This window comes from Equus przewalskii, chromosome 3 (assembly GCF_037783145.1).
Source record: "Equus przewalskii isolate Varuska chromosome 3, EquPr2, whole genome shotgun sequence".
Taxonomy (NCBI): Eukaryota; Metazoa; Chordata; class Mammalia; order Perissodactyla; family Equidae; genus Equus; species Equus przewalskii.
This window is the reverse complement of record NC_091833.1, coordinates 22,741,326-22,762,069: the sequence shown is the minus strand read 5'-3', so window position 1 is coordinate 22,762,069 and position 20,744 is coordinate 22,741,326. Positions and strand designations below refer to the sequence as shown.

The 20,744-nt window shown below is 47.0% G+C and overlaps 2 protein-coding genes and 1 non-coding gene across 7 annotated transcripts in view; 1 reads left to right on the top strand and 2 right to left on the bottom strand.

Moving 5' to 3' along the window:
• Positions 1–11,019, bottom strand: part of VAC14 (VAC14 component of PIKFYVE complex) — a 104,413-nt gene extending 93,394 nt beyond the window's left edge. The window contains exon 1 of one of the 3 annotated variants that reach the window (XM_070612310.1): positions 10,572–11,019. In XM_070612310.1, the coding sequence (XP_070468411.1) occupies positions 10,572–10,675 (104 nt within the window). In that variant the 5' untranslated portion in view covers positions 10,676–11,019. The remainder of the gene's footprint in view (positions 1–10,571) is intronic. The other 2 variants (XM_070612311.1, XM_070612309.1) reach the window with 2 other exon arrangements.
• On the top strand, positions 450–520 carry TRNAG-GCC (transfer RNA glycine (anticodon GCC)). Its single transcript has one exon. It is a non-coding gene; the product is annotated as a tRNA-Gly (tRNA).
• A 4,650-nt stretch (positions 11,020–15,669) lies between the features above and the next one.
• HYDIN (HYDIN axonemal central pair apparatus protein) overlaps positions 15,670–20,744 on the bottom strand; it is a 335,558-nt gene continuing 330,483 nt past the window's right edge. For all 3 annotated transcript variants that reach the window (XM_070612302.1, XM_070612303.1, XM_070612304.1), the window contains 2 exons: positions 18,787–19,011; positions 15,670–17,250 (listed from right to left, as the gene is read on the bottom strand). In XM_070612302.1, the coding sequence (XP_070468403.1) occupies positions 16,768–17,250; positions 18,787–19,011 (708 nt within the window). In that variant the 3' untranslated portion in view covers positions 15,670–16,767. The remainder of the gene's footprint in view (positions 17,251–18,786; positions 19,012–20,744) is intronic.

The window sequence follows — 20,744 nt, the reverse complement described above, 5'->3', positions numbered from 1 at the left end:
GAGGGTGCTGGGAGTCTCTAATCCCATTTTCCTGCTTAGTGAGTGCATGAACGGCAGCTGGGTTCTGGCACCACTGGCTGTTGGGAACAAGGCCTTCTTCATGCCCTTTGCCAGTGAGGGGACCCCTGCTGCACCCCTCAGCCTTGGCCTGTCTCCAGCAGGAAGCTGGGGTGAAACCTTAGAACAAAGTCTCAATGTACTTTTTGCTACTGAGCAGGAAGGACTTGAGCTCTAGTTTTTCTCCTGAGGTCTGCAGGCAAATCAACTTCACACACACCTTCTGCCTCCTCCCTTCTCCCTCCTGCTCTGGAGTCTAAGCTTTCTGTTCTTGCAGCTGTGCTGATGTGGCAGCATCAGAGCCTGGCCTTATACTTTGTGAATCAGCATATATACAAGGAGGCTCAGGACTGGGTTAAAAGGAGGTGCTCACACAGCTGCTGACAGCTGGAGCATTGGTGGTTCAGTGGTAGAATTCTCGCCTGCCACGCGGGAGGCCCGGGTTCGATTCCCGGCCAATGCAGCCACAAACTTTTTTTAATCCTAAGAGATTGGATTTGAGATTTCACATTGCCTAAAGAATTTGTGAATACAGTCTGACAACTGAAAATGATTTGTTTCTAGCTTGAGTTTTAAATATCTTTGATGAAAAATACTCAGTTTCTTAAACTTCACAAAGATCTAGAACCTGTGCCTACTTGTTCTTGAGGGGATCACCAAAGCTGTGGAAAGCAGCCATGCCTCCAGCTCGTGCGCAGACAGCCTGCCTGGGGACTCCGGCTGCTGACAGCACTCCCGGGGAAGCCAGGCCATGTGTCTGCTTGGTACAAGTTAGAGCAGCAGTGGGAGCGAGGACATCCATGAGCCTTTGGCAGGGAATCCAAAGAAGATCCAGCCCTACCAGCAGCACAGGCCATCCTGCAACCACCTCCTCTCCCGTCTCCTTGTTTCAGGTCACAAACAGCCCTGAGCAACTGGAAAGGGCACTCTTCCCCGTCCTAGAGCCAGCATACAGGAAGCATTCCCTGCCCCTGAGAGGCTGCCTGCTGGGGTTAGGCAGAGAGGAAATAAGAGTACACAAGCATTTTCGCGCAAAGCAGAGAAAAAAACCTGGTGAGAAGAGCGCAAGGCGAGGAGGGGACAGGCAAGAAAGAGCACGACTAGCATCTTTGGCAGGGAGGCAATCAGGAGCGGCTTCACGAGGGTCAGCGCTTGAGAGGGGATCTGAAGGGTGAGTAGGTGTCTGTTCTGGAGCTGCTCAGGATGAGGCAGCCCAGAGGGAAAAGCATGAACAAAGGCTCAGGGGAAGGAGAGGCACTTGGTTTGGCAGAGCAAAGGACACAGGTAGAGGAGAGGCAGGCGACAGGGCTGGAGAAGCTGCTCCCAGTCATGTGCATGGCAAAGGAACCGTTCTTTAATTCTGGCACCAGTAAGGACCATGCAGAGAAACCTGCAGTGGTGGGCGGTATGGATTTGAATGGCGTGTTGGGGGCTCTGAAGACCACAAAGGCTCACAGAGACTGAATGGTGAGAGAGCCTGAGGAATGGGGCTCTAATGTCGGGGTAACAGCTGCAAAAGTAGCAGGGTCTCCTGAAGGGAGATAGGCAAAAAGGACACTTGTGTTCAGCACTCCCCTGACTTTGCAGGCCCAGCAGCACCTTTCTCATTTGCTCTACGCCAGCTGGAAGGCCTACCCCATCCCAAATCCTACCAGGGCTCAACTCAGGGCACCCCAGGCCACTACAAAAATGATGGCCCATTCAAGTCCTGAGGCCCCGGAACCCCCAGGCTCTGGAAACCATGAGAACATCAGATTGGACAGCCCTGGGCCTGGCCCTGTGGGTCAACCTCTGGGACACAGCAGCAAGAGCTGTGCCACGAATCAAGCCCACACTCCTTACCTTGGCACTTGGGGTGGCCAAAGCAGGGCCAGGCTGATCTCTCCAATCTTCCTGCCTGGGTGCCCAGCATACCTTCCCATTCCAGCCAGACAGGCCTTCTTACTGGGCGCTGCTCACTCCACTCCTTCCACACTTCCTGTCTGCCCCACTCTCCAGGAAAGCAAATGCTCCACATCCTATCCTGCCTTCAAAGGGCAGCTCCAATCCAACCCCCCGCTTTTCCTGGTCATCCCAGGAAGGGATCACTCCTCCCCTGAACACTGAAGGCTTCAAGGACCCACATTCTGTACTCAGCAATGCACTGATGAACGTCACCGGCTCCTTGTCATGTGTACAGTTCTATGTCCATAGCACCTTGATGCGGTCCTTGAGGACAGACTGGTGCCACAATTCTCTGCATCTCTAGTGCCAGCCCGGTCTCTGAGCCTAGTGCTCTGCATACAATAAGTGGGGAATCGGTCAACATCTGCCTGGGGATTGGATGTGTGAAGGCGGGCAGGGCCGAAGGACCGCACAAATTGCAGGGCAAACCCGAGTGAAGCCTGGTGCTGCTCTATCGGTGACAGGGGTGGTTTGCTAATCCAAACCTAACCTGTTAGATTAATCAGTATTACATTCACACAGTCCTAAGCCCTTAGTGTTGTAATTCAAGTTAGTAGCGCAAAGGGCACCATTCCTGGGATCCTAAAATGCACACTGAGAAGAGCCCAGGGCACCTGCGGAGGGGTGACGGAGAGCTCTAACCTCTCTCCAGGGGCTCCAAAATAGCCCCCGTCAACAGGACTTGGCCTCTCTACTTCACAGGGGACGTGCAGAGACAAAAACGCAACTACAAAGGGAGGCAGAGTAAGTGAAGTTAAAAATCCAGGCACCCCCAGTTCCAGCCTAGTCTCTCTTCAAAGGACCACACTGTCTTCCCTTTCATCTACAGGTAGTAAGCTACAGGTGGGAGATCTGAAACTGAACTAGTTTTGAAGTTAATATGTGGCCCAGAAACTCTCATGATCACAAATCTCTGGGACCTTCACTGATGTAGAGGTCACAGGCATCATTACTGTTCTACGTACTAGGGAAGAGAACCTGCTTCTGCTTAGTTTCCTCTAAAAAGTGCTGAAAACCATGGCTGACGAAGTGTCCTCCAGAGGTTGCCCAGAGCCTCCATTCTCAACTGGTCAGAGGTGTCACAGGATGGGAGAAACCCCATTCCCCAGAAGGCACAAACCCCAATGCTGGCCAACTCCAAGCTTGTGACACCGCTCCCAACATCACAAAGTGCCACACCGACTACCCCCTCAATAATGGGAGGAGCCACAGACAGGGTAGGATGCGTTTGGAACTGTCACCAGCCAAAAGAGGGGGGCACCCTGGGGGCACTGTCTCAGCAACACAGCACAGCCCCTCACTGGACCCTTCTGTAACACAGCACAATGATAATCACAGGCCGTGCCAGGACTCGTGAGCCCAGCACTTCCTAAGCGCACACTCCACGCTTAGTACTTCAGCTATTCCTCGGAACAACCTCTTCTGTAGCTATTATTGTCTCATCTTCTAGATTTGAAATAGAGCCTCAGGGAAACCAAGCCCCTTTCCCAAGGTCACAGAGGACCTGAGCCCCTGACTCACCCCCAAGCCCATGCCTTTTCACCCCTACACCAGTTCCTCTCTCCATTCTCTTAAACTACATCAACTGCAAAGTGAACACACCCAGTTACGGAGGGCACACCCCTCCTGCAGAACTGCGGTCCCGAGTGAAATGCAGCTTTCTGCATACATTTCCCCACACCGTTCAGTGGTCAGACATCCCCGAAGCATGCCTCCACCACACAGGGAGCACAGATGAGCTGTGTACTTGAGATGTTTTGAAATGGAACTCTAGAACTGGTTTTCTACTGTGTAAGCAGGAAGTAAGTAACCATTTGCTGAGCAATTACTGTGCCATGAAATGCGCTGCATGCTTCACACACATTATCTGATCTAAACCTGAAAACAACCAACCAAATTAGCTATAATAATACCCATTTTACGGATGGGGAAACTGAGGCTCGTAGATGTTAAGAAACACACAAGGTCACATAACTTATAGATGCATGTGCCGAAATCAAACCTAGGTTTTTCTGACTCTAAGGTCTAAAATCTTATCCATTATGTTATACTATCCCCCTCCTCAAATATCACAGCTACCACCTGCTGGATGCCTCCTGGGTGCCAGGCACTTTACATTTATTATTTCATTTAACCCCAATCCCATTTCATAGGGTGATGTCCAAATGTCCCAGCCAGGAGGTGGCAGAGGTTTCAGCCACTGTACTCATATTCCCACGTCTTCAGAGGAGATATCCTTGGCCGTAAGGTGGGGCTAATCATTTCAATGACTTACAACATTTTTAGAGAATTAAATAATATATGCAATGTGCTCTGCATTGCACAAGCTCATCTAACAGTATTAGTGCAAAGTCAGAATCAGAGAGACAATCTGTGATCTTACATACACCACACAAGATCATGTTCACTCACCAAATGTTGACTGAGAATCTGCAATGCTCCTGGCTCCAAAAAGGACAGAAAGATAAATGCAGAGCTGCGTTTATTCCTGTGTTGTAAAACTTTCAGCGTGGACTTGGGCTGCTGCCTTTTTTTTCCCTGGCAAGTCCAATTATCCGTCCCAGTTCTCTATGTAACATGCTGTCCTCAGACGGCATATCCGGGCAGCAATTTCCCACAGAGAATCTGGGTAAACATCTCCATCTGCTTTGCTGAGCATTTAAGTAATTTGGTTTCTACTTGCTCATGAGTCTCCAGTAACTGAACGGGAAAAGTGGAACATGTGCCTCTGAAGAAGGGCCAAAGACCTTGTGATAAGGCCTAAGGGTTAACTGACAAAATATCCTGTGCATCCACTGGACACAATCAGTGGAGAAACTCTAAAGGAGAAAACGGGTCAGAGACAGCAGGAGGCACGTTTGGATCTCAGGTGACAATAACTGTGACCACTTAATGAGTGCTTTTCTTACACTGTTACCAACCACTACAGGCATTCTTGTATTTTTAAATTGAGATATAATTCACACACCATAAATTCATTCTTTTAATACATGCAATTTAGTGGTTTTTAGTAGGTTCACTAAGTTGTGCAATCAACACCACAACCAATTTTAGAACATTTTTTCTTAAAGATTGGCACGTGCGCTAAGATCTGTTGCCAATCTTCTTTTTTTTTCCTTCTCCCCAAAGCCCCCCAGTACATAGTTGTATATTCTAGTTGTGAGTGCCTCTGGTTGTGGCATGTGGGATGCCACCTCAGCACGGCCTGACAAGCGGTGCCATGTCCGCGCCCAAGATCCCAACCAGCGAAACCCTGAACTGCCAAAGCGGAGCACGCGAACTTAACCACTCGGCCATGGGGCCGGCCTCTAGAACATTTTTATCATCCTAAAAAGAAACCCTGTACCCATTAGTAGTCACTCCCAACTGTAGCCCAACTGTCTCCCCTAATCCCTAAGCAGTCACTAGTTTACTTTCTGTCTCTATGGATTCGCCCATTCTAGATATTTCATACAAATGAAATCATACCATACAAGGCCTTCTGTAACTGGCTTCTTTCACCTAGTGTGATGTTTTCAAGGTGCATTTATTTTTAAGATGAGGAAACCGAGGCAGAGAGGTTAAACCAGAGGTGTTAAACTCAGATGCTTATGGGGGCCAGGCTGGAGGTATAAGTGAGAACGCCACGGGAGGTAAGACAGGCTGTGGGGAACATGCCAACACAGGAGACAAACTGGGGAGCCCATGTCCTGGCCTGTGGGACGGGGGAGGCCCCCAGGTCGTCCCTGATCTGCTCTGTGGGAATGTGGGCCCCACAGAGCCACACCTTCCAATTCCTTAACAGAAGCCAGAAACCCGAATTTCACTGCAAAATTTCTCAACTTAAGATATCCTGCAATCCAGGCCAACCCAAATGGGTCTTCTGGCAGGACAGAGACCCTGGCTGCCAGTCTGTGACCCCTGGATCAAGCAATTTGCTGAGGGTCTCACTGCTAATAAAGAGCAGAGCTGGGTGGAATTCTGACCCAAACTCCAAAAATCGCTGTAAGCCACTTGTTAATAAAGTGTCTCCTCACAGAGGTGGCAGGCTCCAAAGAGCCAGGTCAAATGCAACAGTTCACAGAGTGCCAGGGATCCCTGCTCCCTCCCACCTGGATTTCCCTAGCAGGCAAGGACGCATTACCATCATGCCTCCCTTAAGGAAAGGGATACATTCTGAGAAATGTGTCATTAGGCGATTTTGTCGTTGTGGGACCATCACAGAGTGTATTTACACAACCTAGATGGCATAGGCTACTACACACCTCAGCTATATGATACTAACCTTATGGGACCACTGTCATATATGTGGTCTGTTGTTGATGGAAAGGTCATTATGTGCCGCATCATTGTATCCAGGAGCTCAAATCCAAGAAGCCCTCCCTTGGGATTTGGTGTTCTCAGCGGGCGTGGCTTGGGTACCCACGTTTTCTGACTTTTGGGACTCAAAGTATAGGAACACTGGAAACTTGGCACTGAGCCCAGCACTGGTTACCATGAAGTGCACTGTCTTTGCCAGCTGCAGTGTGAGGCTCTGCTACCGTGGTGCCCGCTGTGGGGCACATTACCCCCGGCAGAGCGAGCATCGACCACATTTATCAGACTGCCTGTTGGCATTTCTCCCCCCACTAGATTCTCCTGGCGAGCAGAGCCTGGGGTCTTACCAACCTTTTCATCAGGTCTGATCAGTGACTACAGCCCCTGAAATTGAGAGCCCACGGAACCTGAAACACCCATTCTAAAATTTTAGCCTAAAGTGCCATATCTTTTAGAAAATTGTGGGGACATGTTGGAGTGAGGCTGTGGGGGAAAAAGCCCTCCAGGACTGTACACACAGGCTCCCACATTTAGCCATGAGATCCTAGTCACTCGACACAGCCTGGTCTTGAGATTCTAGAGGCCACAGGTCCTCCAGTTGAGCCAAGCATCCAACTCTCTGCATTTTTAGAGTCTGAGAGGCCTGTCATCAAGATAAAACACCCTCCTCTTATTAGGAATTTTAATCCCTCATTGGAACACCATTTGCAGTACTGGCTCTGTCACCTGAACAGATGGGCTCTGGAAAACTGAAAGTGGCAGTTAAAACCACCATGGAGATGTTCAAGTACGAAATTTCTTTTATTAAATATATGTCCCCCTTTTGGGTAGGGAAGAAGCCTTTTGAGACAGAAGAACCTGGGTTTTTATCCAGCTCTAGCAGTGAAAGCTTGGGAAGATTATGTAACCTCAAGGAGCTTCTGGCTCCTCATCTGTGAAGTGGGGTAACACTACCTGGTTCATAGGGCAGCCATGGAAAGTATATGAGATGAGGGGCACACAATGGCCCAAGGGAGGTTTCACTGCCCTCCTCCCCCAAATCGGGCAGACAGCACTTTACACATGATCAGTTTTTTTTATTATGATCACTGTAATGGACTGAATTGTGTCCTCCCAGCAAATTCATATGGTGAAGTCCCAAACCCCACTGTCACTATACTTGAAGTGTTAAAAAAAGAGACAACAGGCCCAAAATGGAGTTACTTGTGCTCAGCCCATGTCACTAAACCGAGACTTAATATGTGTCTTAATTACAGTTTCAGCCTCTCCCAGGAGTAGAATCTTAAACCAGTCAATCTGGAATTACCTGGTCAGGAATTACCTAGTGAGGTAGTCTGCCTGAGAGAACCTTGCCACCCCCCCAAAGGAAGGTGACCTTGTTCGAAACAATCTACTCTTTGCTAATACCTTCCTTCTCCCACCTGCTTTCTGCATAAAAAAGTCTTTCATTTTGTACACTTTTTTGGAGCCTCTTTCTATTTCTCTTCGGATGCTGCCTGATTCATGAATTGTTCAATAAGGCCAATAAGACCTTTAAGATGTATTCAGTTTTGTTTTTTTACAGGAGACAGGGCCTCTAAGGAAGTAATTAAGGTTAAATGAGGTCAGAAGGGTGTGGCCCTGATCCAACAGGATTAGGTCCCTATATGCAGAGACACCAGAAAGCTCTCTGGTGAAGCACAGATGACTAAGTCACTATTTGTCCCTGAACAATTTGTGAAACACATACTCTGAGGAACATATCAAACTGGGCACTCCTCATTCCAAATATGGCTGAAGAAGGCTAGAAACTGTAGGGTCCTTCAGGCCAACACTTCTCAAACTTTAAGGTACACACAAATCACCTAGGCATCTTGTTAAAATGCAGATTCTGATCCATAGGTCTGCAGTGAGGCTGGAGAATTTCTTTCTAACAAGCTACTGGGTGATCCTGATGCTGCTGGTCTGTGGGCTACACTTTTGAGTAGCAGAGTTCTTAGACTGCAATGTTATTTTCCCTCGAAAATGTATGGTCATTCATTCATTTAGACACCAACTGTCAAATGCTGGCAGGCACTGTGCTAAGTGCTGAGGATACATAAAACAGGGTCTCTGCTCTTAAGGAATTCATAGTTCAGTTAAGGTCCCAGGGGGTTTCTCTGACTTTCACAAACCAAGGGCATGTTGAATACAAAACGAATCTCATTGAAAACCAACCCTTACAGAACAGCCTGCAGAGTGAGAGCACTTACACAGGTGGTGCTGGAGGCAGCAATAATGCTGAGATGAATACCTCTGTTAAAGGACTCAACAGATGACTCAAGCTATGATAAAACCAGACATTACTGAGAAACAGAGTGGGGGATGGACAAAACTGGGTGTCAATGTAGCTTCAAAGCCAGTAAAACCCACGGACATGGAGCCACATCTGTACATCAGCTCTGGGTCTCCTACACCGTACAGTGATGCCCATCAGTAAGACTTGCCAGCATTAGTGAGAGCCAGGGTATAAAAAAGCAGCAGTATCAAAAGAAAGCAGTCAAGAAAGTAGTGCTTGATGAGAGAAGCTAGATGGTTTTGGACATATTGAATGTTAGAGCTGAACGCGAGGGTCCTCCTAGCAAAGTTCAGTCAACCCCTCAGTTGAGGAGAAAACTAAAACCCGAAGCAGTTAAGGCAGTGGTTCTCGATACGCTGATTTTGCGCTCCCCAGAGGACGTTTGACAACGTCTGAAGACAGTTTTGGTTGTTAGAACTGATGGAATGCTACTAGTATCTAGTGGATACAGACCAAGGATGCTGCTAAAAACCCTACAATGCACAGGACAGCCCACCACAACCAAGAATTATCTGTCCCAAAATGTCAACAGTGCTGAGGTTAAGAAACCCTGAAGAAAGGAATTTGCCCAGCGTCAAAGAATGAGTGTCACACCATGGACTACATTAGAGTTGTCAAACAGAACATTCTACAGTGATGGAAATGTTCTAAAATCTGCACTGTCCATTATAGTAGCCAGATGTGGCTATTGAACATCTGAAATACGAGTAGTGCGACTGAGGAACTGGATTTTAAATTTTTATTTTATCTTTAATAATTTAAATGTAAACAGCCATGCATGGCCAGTGGCTACCCTATTGGACAAAGCAGAACTACAACTCATACTTCCTGACTCCCAGACTGGCATTCTTCCATTTTCACAGCCTGCTTCTTTCCACTCTTCTGAAATTACCCACATGATTTTATCACACATGACTTTATCACAAAGATGTGACTGGAAAAAATCAAATGTAAAATAATAGTAGGAAAATCTTAATAAAACATTCCTAGTTAAACATCTTTTTTTTTTTTTTTTTTTGCTGGGACAGATTCACCCTGCGCTAACATCTGTTGCCAATCTTCCTCTCTCTCTCTTTTTTTCTCCCCAAAGCCCCAGTACACAGTTGTATATCTTAGTTGTAAATCCTTCTAGTTCTGCTGTGTGAGCCACCACCACAGCATGGCTACTAACAAACGAACAGTGTGGTTCCACGCCTGGGAACTGAACCCCAGCTGCCAAGCAGACTGCGCCAAACTTTAACTGCTAGGCCATCAGGGCTGGCTCTTAAACACCCTCTTTTGTACATCGTGAAGTAAAGCAAAATGTCAGATCTTAGTTAGACATACATGTAATAAGACCGAGGAAGCAAGAAAGGTCAAATTATTCCTACTTCCACTTGCAGGGAAGGGTGATATGACAGAGATAAAACAAACAGTCCTCTGAGCCTTGAGATCTTGAGGTTTCAAATCTGATTTCTCCACTGGGTCACCTAACAGTCCCTTTCACCTCTCAGAAGCTGGGGCAAGAAGTGAGGCAGGTCAACAACATTAGCAAATTCTCAAGCTGTCCACTTCCCTTCCATCAGAGTCCACTCTCTGATTTGCTACTTTTGATGGAGACCACAACGAGGACGCAGCATGTGCCAGGCACTGTGTTAAGGGCTAAACATGCATTATGTCGCTTTATTCTCACGGCAGCCCTACACTATACACACATTATGTCACTTCATTCTCACAGCAACCCTTTGGAGCACCAGGAGGTTAAAGAAATTGGCCCAAGGCACACGGTCAGTTAGAAGCAAAGCTGGGACTCCCAATCTCTTGCTCTCAAGCGTTGCGCTAAGGGCCTGAAACCTGGAGAAGCAACACTGTCTGGAAAGGCGTGAGGAGTTCCCCCGGGGTGGAGGACCCTCGCATAGCCAGGGCGGGGTCCCAGCTCTGCTCCCCAAGCCCAACCCCGGGTGACGGCGGCTCTTACTTCTCAATCTCCAGCGCTGCCACCTTCCGCTTTTCGTAGAGCTTGTCATTGAGGGCGCGCACGATGTTGGGCGTGAGCGGCGCGAAGTCTTTCTCGGGGTTCATGGTGGCAGCTCGGGGCGCCCACCGGAGCCCCGCGACTCCTCAGCCCGCAGCTGCCCGGGCCGCGCTGGGGCCAGGGGAGTCTGCGGCTCTGCGCTTCCTCCGGCGCCGGCTCATGGACCACGCCACTCCGGGCCCGACTGGCTCGCTCCGCCGCCGCGCGCCGCCTCGGAACCCGGACCCGGACTCCGTCACCGCACGCCTGCCCCAAGCCGCCTAACGGCTCACGCGACCCGCTCCCGCCCAGCACCCGCCGTGCTTAAGGAGCAGCGGCCATGTTACTCAGGTCACGTGACGCTGCAGCAGCTTCCGCCTTCCGCCGCGAGGACCCGCCCCTCGCCAGCCGCGCCCCCGCACGCCGGCCTCAGGTGGATTGGCCACGCCCCCGCCAGGCCCCACCTCCTCCCCTCACACTCCCGCCTTCCGCTCCGCGTAGCCTGAGTGGTTTGAGACTTGTTTTGTGGGGCGTGTATCCCAGACCCTCGACTGCCCGCTGGTGGTGGGTTTGGCGAGTTGTGGGCTTCTGTAGACGCTGGTGAGAAAGAAGGGGCTCATGGAGCTTTGACTCACTTGGCATAATTTATTCAATACTTACTGAACTCACTAGTTCACCACTTCGTCACCAGTTTCGAATATGCCAGTGTTTCCTAAATCGGAGTAATACTATCACGATTTTCGCCATGTCCTAGCCACTTGTACTATTTTAAAGATATTTTTCTCAAATCAACTAACAAAAAAACTTCAATTCCTACTTTAGCCGTGCTTATGCCCTAAAATCATGGGTTTGAATAGTTATATATTTTTCTAAAACATATTAAAATAAATTCTCAATTAAAAACAGTACTACCTGTCTACCACCTAGGATCTCAGGTGCCAACAGTGGCTGTTACCCCATCATTTGGAACTCGGTATGTGTTTACCATGCTCTGATCTCTTGGAGGGCTGGGTTACAGAGAGCGCGAGCCCCAAATCTGCTGAGTGCAGGTCTCCAGGTGGATCCACTATAAAGCAGCCCCTCTAAGTGCTTTCAACCACACTAGATGGTTGAACAGATACTGAAGTTATATGGTAAAATTTTAAAAAGCACTTTATGGATGCAGTAACGGGGAGCTGCATCAGAGTTCCTTATCATAAGCTTCCACAGTGGACAGGGACTTGGGACACGGGCTAGACCACAGTGGAGCCCGATGAGTATGAAATATGAACATAACATGTGGCGGTAGTTTTCTCTAATGAATGAAAAGTACACATGTAAAACTGACAACATTCTTAAAAATGGAGTATTATCCCCAATCCATAGATCAGAACCTATGGGACACAGCGAGTGAGAGGCTATGGTGGGCTGAATTCTAAGATGGCCTCTGAGATTCCTACCCCTTTGGATACATGCCTGTAAAACCCCTCCCCTTGAGTGTCAACAAGACTTGTAAATATGATAGGCTGTCACTCTTAACAATTATTATGTTATATAACATAAGAGATTTTGCAGATGTAATTAAGGTCCCTAATTAGCTGACTTTGAGTTGATAAAAAGGGAGATTATCCTGAGTGGGTCTGACCTAATCAGGTGAGGCTTTAAAAGAGGTTAAAAGAGATTTGAAGTGGGAGAGAGATTCTCCTGCTGGCCTTGAAGAGTAAACAGTAACAACAGTGAACTGTCTATGATGGGCCACATGGCAAGCGCCTTAGAGTGGTCTCTAGTTGCTAGAGTGGTCTCCTGTTGTCAGTTGCCAAGAAAATGGGGACTTCAGTCATTTGGCTGCAAGGAAATGAATTATGTCAACACACTGAGAGAGATTGGAAGTGGATTTTTCCCCAGTTGAGTCTCCAGATGAGGATGCAGCTGGCTGGCATCTTGATTTCAGCCTGTGGGATCATGAGCCAAGAACCTAGGTCAGTCTATTCTGGACTCCTGACCCATGGAAACTGAGATAAGAAATTTGTGCTGTTTTAAGCTGCTAGGTCTGTGGCAATTTGTTATGCAGTCACAGAAAACAAATACAAGAGCTAGCCCAAAACTCAGTAAGCCATCGAGAAACTGTGTCTAGAAAAATCCATGAAAAATGTGCTTTCCTTTAATGATGGGATTTTCACAGCTTTTAAACCTTTGCCAACACAATCCAATGAATGAAGGTGAGTTCACCAACAATCTGAAAACTGCCCCCAATATAGATTTATCTCAAGAGAAAATGTATTGCTTAATAGTTTCTTCCTCTTACCTTGAGACCAAGTAGCACTGGTAAGGCCATTTCCAAATGTCTTACAAAGTTTATGTCTAGGATTTTGACGATGGTTGATGCAAAACAATGAACACAAATCAATGGAAATCATTTGGCTCTGTTTCTCCTGTGTGTATTCATTTCCCCTGGACCCGTATCTTATGTAACATTCCATCTGTTACTTTTGCTGTTTGGTTTGACTTTTTCTTAAAGGCAAACTAAATTTCCCAAGGGTTGTAATGTGATACAGTTTTTAATAATTGAAACCGTAAAGAAATATTTTTTACCAGAACGAACTCTTTTTCTCCTGAAATCACATTCTGGACTAGGTTGCTAAGAAACCAGTTTCTTACTTAATGTCCTACCTTTAGTTTAGAAGTTCCTGGAAAGAAGTGGTTGCTTTTCTCTGATATCTTGGAAAATGCCAACTAACTAAGGATATTTATGCATAAGTGGACTGGCAGTGGTGCTGAGAATAAAGCCCAAGGGCCCCCATTGCCATATCTACATGCTCACTTCTCCTCCGACCCTGGTGGCCAGCCCTGGCCAGGCCTGCCATGCTCAGACTCTTCTAGACTAGTGGATGACTGATACGCCTGCTTGCACACTCGCCATCATTTCAGAGCTGTAACTCATCTGTATCTGTGTAATGCCTGGTTGTTATTACATAACTTGCAGATATTGTAGCAAGAGGATGCTGGTGACACTGTAAGAAATTGTACCCAAATCTTGAACTGTATGTAACGGTTTATCCAACAGCAATGTAATTTTGTGGGAGTTTCAGGACAACATGGTTGAGGGTGTAAGAGGCTTGGGAAATCCCACACTTGGGATTTCTTGAGATGTGGCAGGCCCTCATGGTGTCACAAAATCGTCATCTCTGACCTAAGGCGTGTCTTCCCAAAGAACTGGTTAGACTTAAGATGCTACACTCACCAGGGCCTTTGTGTTGAGCAGCATCAGGGGGTCCCATTCATGTAGTATTCTGTGCACAGCGCTCCCTGGAGTTGTGCCGCCTGGTGGCCCGGATGTTTTCTGAAGAACCCCCAGTAGGAAGTCTTCTGGTCTGCTTTGTTGAGAATGCATTCTTTGAGATGTAACTTCCACTAGTTTGTGTCACCAAGCCTCTTCAGCCCTCTGTTGAGCTATTTTGCCGTTCCAAATTTGCCAATATGAAATGACTTTGTTATTGTCTTTCTGAGGCCAAGGAAGCATGAGAACAACCTGAAGGGTAGAGACGTACCCCATCTCAGGTCATCCTGCAAGGGGGTTCGTGCTGGGCGAAGTCTGAGCTGGGCGATGGTCCCAGGGAGAAGGGACTGCCTCCTCGCTCTGCTTGGGGGCCTGCAAGGCTTTGAGCCCTAGACTCAGTGGCTTGGGGAGCTGGAGCAGGGATAAGGGGGAGGGGGAGTTGCTCCTGGCCACCTGAAGGCACCATTTTTCCCGCAGTGACACTAGGAAGTGGCCAGTTTCTATAGCAGCCAGTGTCTGGGGTAGTGGCTGGGAGCCCTCCATCGTCAAGAGAACATATCAAAATGCTGACTGTCCCAGTTAGAGGGGTCTCCGAGTCTCACCATGCTCTGGCTGCTGGCTTTTAGCCAGCTTTCGTCCATCTTTTCTTCAGTTGCCAACAACCATTATCATACTGAGTTTAAAACTGTTGAAAAGGAGCCCCTTTTGAAGAATTGCTTCCCTACCCCCAGCTATGCCTCCTGTGACTGGGTGGGAGGAGGGACATTTTGGGGAGGCCGTAAGCAGAGACTCCTCTCTAGGGCTCTGAGGAGAGCGTTAGGGCTGTGGATTCCAGGGTGTCAAGTTCTGTTAGTGGCCTTTAATGCCACGCTCTCAACAGCAATTGTGCACGCGAATCCCCTGGAGATGGCATTAAAATGCAGACTCAGATTCAGTGGGTCTGGGGCCTGGTCTGAGATCCTGCATTGCTAGCAAGTTCCCAGGTGCTGCTGATGTGAGGAGACTCAAGGCTTCAGAGCTGTGCTGCTCACGATGTGATCCTCAGACCAGCAGCAACAGCATTACCGGGAACTTGGCAGAAGTGCAAATTCTGGAGCCCACCCAGACCCACTAAATCAGACCCTCTGAGGGTGTGGCCCGCAATCTGTGGTTTAGCGACCCTCCAAGTGATTCTGGTACATCCGAAAATTTGAGAACCACTGGTGTCGTCAGACTGTGTATGTGCGGTCATAGCATGTGCTTGTTGATCTCCGCCTCCTCTCAGATTGTTGCTTAGTGCATCCTTTCTCATCTAACCTGTGGGAAAATCTGTCATAGTTCTTTGTCTTTATGCCCACTAGCAGTGTCTTTGGTGGTTACAAAATTGAATTTGTTAAATTTAAGTCTGCAAATACTTTAGGAAAAGCTTCATTTGGTACTAGCTGTTTGTAAAGTGTACTGGGCTGAGGGTTGGGGAGACGTACAAAAGTAGTGGAAGAGTCTGTTTCCATTAAAAAACACCTCCAATAGCTCACTGAAACACAGGTTGCTGGGCCACACCTCCGGCGTTTCTGACTCAATAGGTCTGGGATGGGCCCAGAGAATTTGCATTTTTAATAAATTCCCAGGTGAAGCTGATGCTACTGGTCCAGGGACCATTTTTGAGAACCACTCCTTTGGACCATTCATTCCCAGATGGCCATCTTCTTTCATGCCTCCTCCCTCTCTTGCAGGTAGGCTGTAGGGGATGAGTAGGGAGAAGGAGGTGGAGGCAGGGGGACTCTCCGGCAAAGATGTGTGTGTGGAGAAGCAAATCCACTCCAGGGCCAGGCTTTAACCATCTTTATTTCAACAGGTGGTGCCAACAGTAGGTGGTCCTATTAATATACACTGCAGGACCGAGGGGAAGAATCTCGGCTGAGGCAGACATCATCCTCCTCCTTGGATGTACTGCTTTCCCTCGGAAGAAAGGCACTGACTTAAAACATCACCTTCCACGTGCACACAAAATGGCTGCAGTTTCAGCATATCAAATTGGGACGTGGTCCTCTCCCTGGAGAATGTTCCTGACTCAGCTGCAGTATTAATGGCCAGGCAGGTGTTTGATCTGTGACACTGGTTCTCAACTCTGCTGTACAAATTTTAAAAAATGACGCCCAGGGTCCCTCCCCAGACCAATTAAATCAGAGTTTGGGGAGGAGGGTTCTGGACCATAATTAGGTGATTCTGATGTGCAAGTGGTCCGAGAATCACTGCTCTACAGGCAGATTGCTGTGCACAGGGCTGGGGGGGTGGAGTGGAGGGCTGGGGTCTCCATTAGCATTTCTCCAGGATCTGGCCTTCAGTGAGAACTTGCTGTGGGGAACAGACATGGGATTCGGAGACAAGGGAACATCCCCAGCCCGTGTCCCTGCAATGACTGCCCTGATGTTATCTGTTCATCGCTTTGAAAATACTGACTTACTTGGCTTTTATGTGAAAGGAGAATAAGATATCACTTCAAAATAGAGCCATGTCTAGGGGCTCTTTAAGCCATTATGGATTTTTAAGAGGAAATTGTGGTGCCCCAGTGTCATGCACCGCCAAGTGCTGTAGGATAGAAGGTCATGAGTGTGATGCTTGAGTCATCTTATTAAAAATGGGGATTCTTACATAGTACTTGAGCTTGGGGAACATGTTAAGGAAATCCAGAGACTCGCCCTTGCGAAGTAAAATACAGCTGTTTTGTGTATTACCATGTTTAATATGACATATATGTTTCAAATACATATAATATGGAAATAAGTGCCTCTATAATTGAATTAGAGGATAAGACAGTACCTTTAGAGTTCTGTTTATTTTCTCTACTCTTCGCCAGGCTAGAATGATATAGATATTAAGGCTGAGGAGATGGCTTTTTGTTGATGCAGCTGACCCTGAGTGCTACTAAGGGGTGATCCCCTTCAGATAATAAACCCACTTAATTCCTGTTTCTCTGCCTTCGCCGGGAGGGCAGACCACAATCAGCTTGCTGGTGATGGGTGTTTTGCTGCCTGACGGGTTTCCTTCAAAGGAGACTGTGATGTTATTGACCTTCTTGGGCCGCACGGAGTCCAGGGCACGAACTGAGAAGGCCGGGTTCTCCACGATGTAGGAGAAGGTGACGGGCTGGTAGAAAACATTCTTGAAGGGAATGACTATGTTGTACCCAGCTCGGATCATATAGGGACCTTGAGGCTTGGGGGGCAGAGCTGTTCCAAAGAGGGGGATGGTATACTCCCCGCCTGTAAGTGATGACAGGATCAGGAGGCCCTTGGTCTCACCCAGGTGGCTGGGCTCAAAATAGACTTCCACACTGACTTCGGTGCCTCCCTGAGCCCCTGGGGCTGCGTTAATGACCTTTTCCGTGTGGAAGTCTGGAGAGTCGGTCTGAAAGGGAAACAAAGGCACTCGGCTCACACAGGATCCTGAAGAGCATACCAGACGCTCAGGTCCACCCCGAGCCCCTCCACTCTCAGACATCAGGCAACTTGTGTCTGTGTGAGGCCAGGCAGGTGATACAAAAGCCATGCCCTTATTAACTCCCCTGAAGAGCAGATATTCCTATTATCCCTATTTTACTACAAAGAAACTGAGATCAAGAGATGTTAATAACCTGCCTGAAGACACACAGCTGGATTATGTTGGTATGGCAGTCACTGGTGCTGTTCCCCCATAACCCCTTCTTCTTCCCTTCTGTGCACAGGGAAGACTGAAAATTCTGGCTCCTCGTGGATGGGTGGGACCAGTTCTGGACAATTAGTTGCGAGCAGAAGTGAAAGGTGTCACTTCCACACTAGAGCCTTTCCTTGCCAGTGTAAGACCCCTCAGGGTCTTCTTACCCCTCTGGTACTATGACTGGAAACATTTGAGATAGTGGTTGCCTTTCAGCCTGGGTCCTTGAGTGGCTGTGACAAGCAGAGTTCCCTGCTGAACCTCACTGGACAGACAGCATAAACGAGAGACAAATCTTTGTTGTTTTAAGCCACTGAGATATTGGGGCTGTTTGTTACTACAGCATAACCTAGCTTCTCCTGATTGATATGACTGACCAAGATCCTATGCTTCTTGACTATAGCACAGGACCCCTGACGTTAACTGGGCACATGGCCACCCAGTGTGAAGGCTGCACCTCCTAACTCCCCTTGCTGCCAGGTGTGGTCCTATGAAGTTTTGTTCAGTGCAGTGTGAGTGGAAGTGATATATGCAGCTCCCTGCTTTTCCCCTTGTAGTTGGCTGGAACATGGATGTCGCGGTAAGCCATTTTGGTGCCTGTGGACCAAAGCAACTCTCCAACGAGGGAAGAGCATCAGGACTGAAGGAGTCTGGGGGCCTGATGTCATGGAGCCGCCATTCCAACCCAAACTGCTTATGCCCACAGTGTTATTCGACAGAGGAATAAACTTCTATTTTGTTGTTATTTTGGGTTTCAGTAGTTAAACCTATATTCCAACTGATATAATAGGTAACATATTATGGGCCAGGCTCTATGAAAACGGTCTTTTATACATATTTTAAAATCCTCACAGTAATCCTGTGAGGTCGGAGTATTATTGCCATTTATAGCTAAGCTTAGAGAGCTTTAGTAAATTATTCATACGAAGAGTAAGTGGTGAAGGCAGGAGTCAAACCCTAGTTCCACAGCCTACACTCATGACCACTGAGCTCTACTGTCTCCCTGTATTGATGACTGAGATGTTGGGGAAGCAAAACTCTCCCCACCCCCAGCACAGCTTGTTAAGATAGAAAGTCTGTAAGGAAGAACCCAGGCCTGGTGCTATTTATTTCTAGTGGGAGTTTCCAGAGATGAAGCTCCTCACTCTCTCTGAGTTTCACACTTCTGCACCCTCTGTGTCTTCCTCCCATTATTTTTGAGCCCAGACTTCTGGCAAGGGAAGGGCGAAGGGTGGGGCAGGGGCTGCTCACCCTGCAGTAGTATTCTGTCCTCTGCCGGGTATAATTGGTGAACTTGGCAAAGATGCTCTGGCCACCGCCAAGAACAGCCTGGAAGTAGACGGGCTTTTCTGGCAGTGCTGGTGTGGCCTTCAAATTGAGCTCATACTGGTAGTAACCCAAATCGCTGTTGTGCAGTGTTAGTCTCCCCAAGGTTTCTCCAGCTTTCAGGGGCTGGAATTCAAATGAGAATGTGCCCTGCAAGAGAAGACAGAGGCTGCTGTGGTGCTGAAAGTCTGACCCAGCCCCTACCACCCAGTGACCTCGGAGCAGGCTGGTGGCAGAAATGGTGCTTCACAAGCAAATGCTCACACTGCTTTTGAGCCTAGGGAACCTCTGTCCAAACTAGCTCACTTTCCTGCCCTTGGACCCCTTCTAGCTTTCCCTAGTCCAGGTACTTCTATATCTGGAATCTCCTTGAATCTAAAAAACAGGAGCTGGATCCTCTCTTGAGCAACACATATGGAGATGGCGGGGGGGGGGGGGGGTGCTGTCAGCAGGAGGGCTGAAGGCTGGCGGCTCTTTCTCTGCTCATAGCCAACTTCAGAGCAGCTTCCTGGGTTCTCCCTCCATTTAGGGGGTACTTTTTCCTTCCTCTGTTACCAGCCATAGCAAAACAAAACAAGAATGAAAGAGTATTGCTTATAATAGCAAAACAAGGGAAACAATTCAATGCATTAGCAGTAAGAGATTGGTTAAATAAATTACAGTTTACCCACTTCAGTGGAATATTATGTGGCCATTAAACAGGAAGAGACAGAGCTATAAGCATTAGAATGAAAGGTATTGATGATATTGTCAGTGGAAAAAAGGAGGTTCCAGAAATGTATAAAAAGTATGAGTTTATTTTTATGGAGAAGAATATGTCTATGTATATATAGAAAAGAGACAGCAAGGATATATATCAAATTGTTACCAGTAGTTGTTGTCTTAGGGTGGGAGAAATGGGATTGTGGGAACTTTTAATTTTATTTCATATACTTTTGTATAGTTAAAATTTTGTGTTTTTTTTTTTTTTTTTTTACCATGAGTAGGTATTGTTTCTTTAAAAAAAAAACCACTAGTTCTTATTGAAAACAGAATAAAAAGAGGATATCATTAAAAGTTGTAGATGTTTAATAGAAAAGAATATAGTATATAAATTTAATGATTTTACCAATTTAAAAAATTTAGTTGAAAATGGACAAATGTATAAACAAATGTAACTTACAAAAACAGACAAGAAGATTAAAAAAACCCTATATAGTCCTATAACCATTAAAGAAATTTAATCAATAGTAAAAAATTTTCTCTTAATGAAATTCCAAGATCATTAGGCTTTACTTGTAAGTCCTACCAGACAATCTAGTATTCCACAAATTCTTCCAGAGAAAAGAAGAAGAAGGAACCCACCTCAACCAGCATAATCTTGATAACAAAATGCAACAGGGCTAATAGGAGAAAGGAAAGTTGGATGCCAGTTTCCCTCCTGAACATAGACACAAATTACCTAATAAAAATGTTATCCAACTGAATCCAGCAATATGTAAAAAAGAGAACACTACATGACTAAGTTGCATTTATTCCATGAATGAAAAGTTGGTTTAACATTAGAAAAGCCAATCAGTTGCCACACAGACAAATTAAAAGGAGAACAATCATATGAACATCTCAGTAGATGCAGTAAAAGCACGTGATAAAACTCAGCATTGGTTCATGGTGTTTTAAAAAAGCTCTCAGCAAACTAGGAATAGAAGGGGATATCTGTAATCTGATAAAGGGTATCTATAAGAAACCTGAAACAAACATCATAATAAATGGTGAAACTTTGAAAGCGTTTCCTTCAAGATCAGGAAAAAGACAAGGATGCTTCTATTGTCTTTCTAGTCAATGTTGTTCTGGAGGTCCTAGATAGCCCTAGAAGATGGGAAAAGGAAATTCAGGAAAAAGTT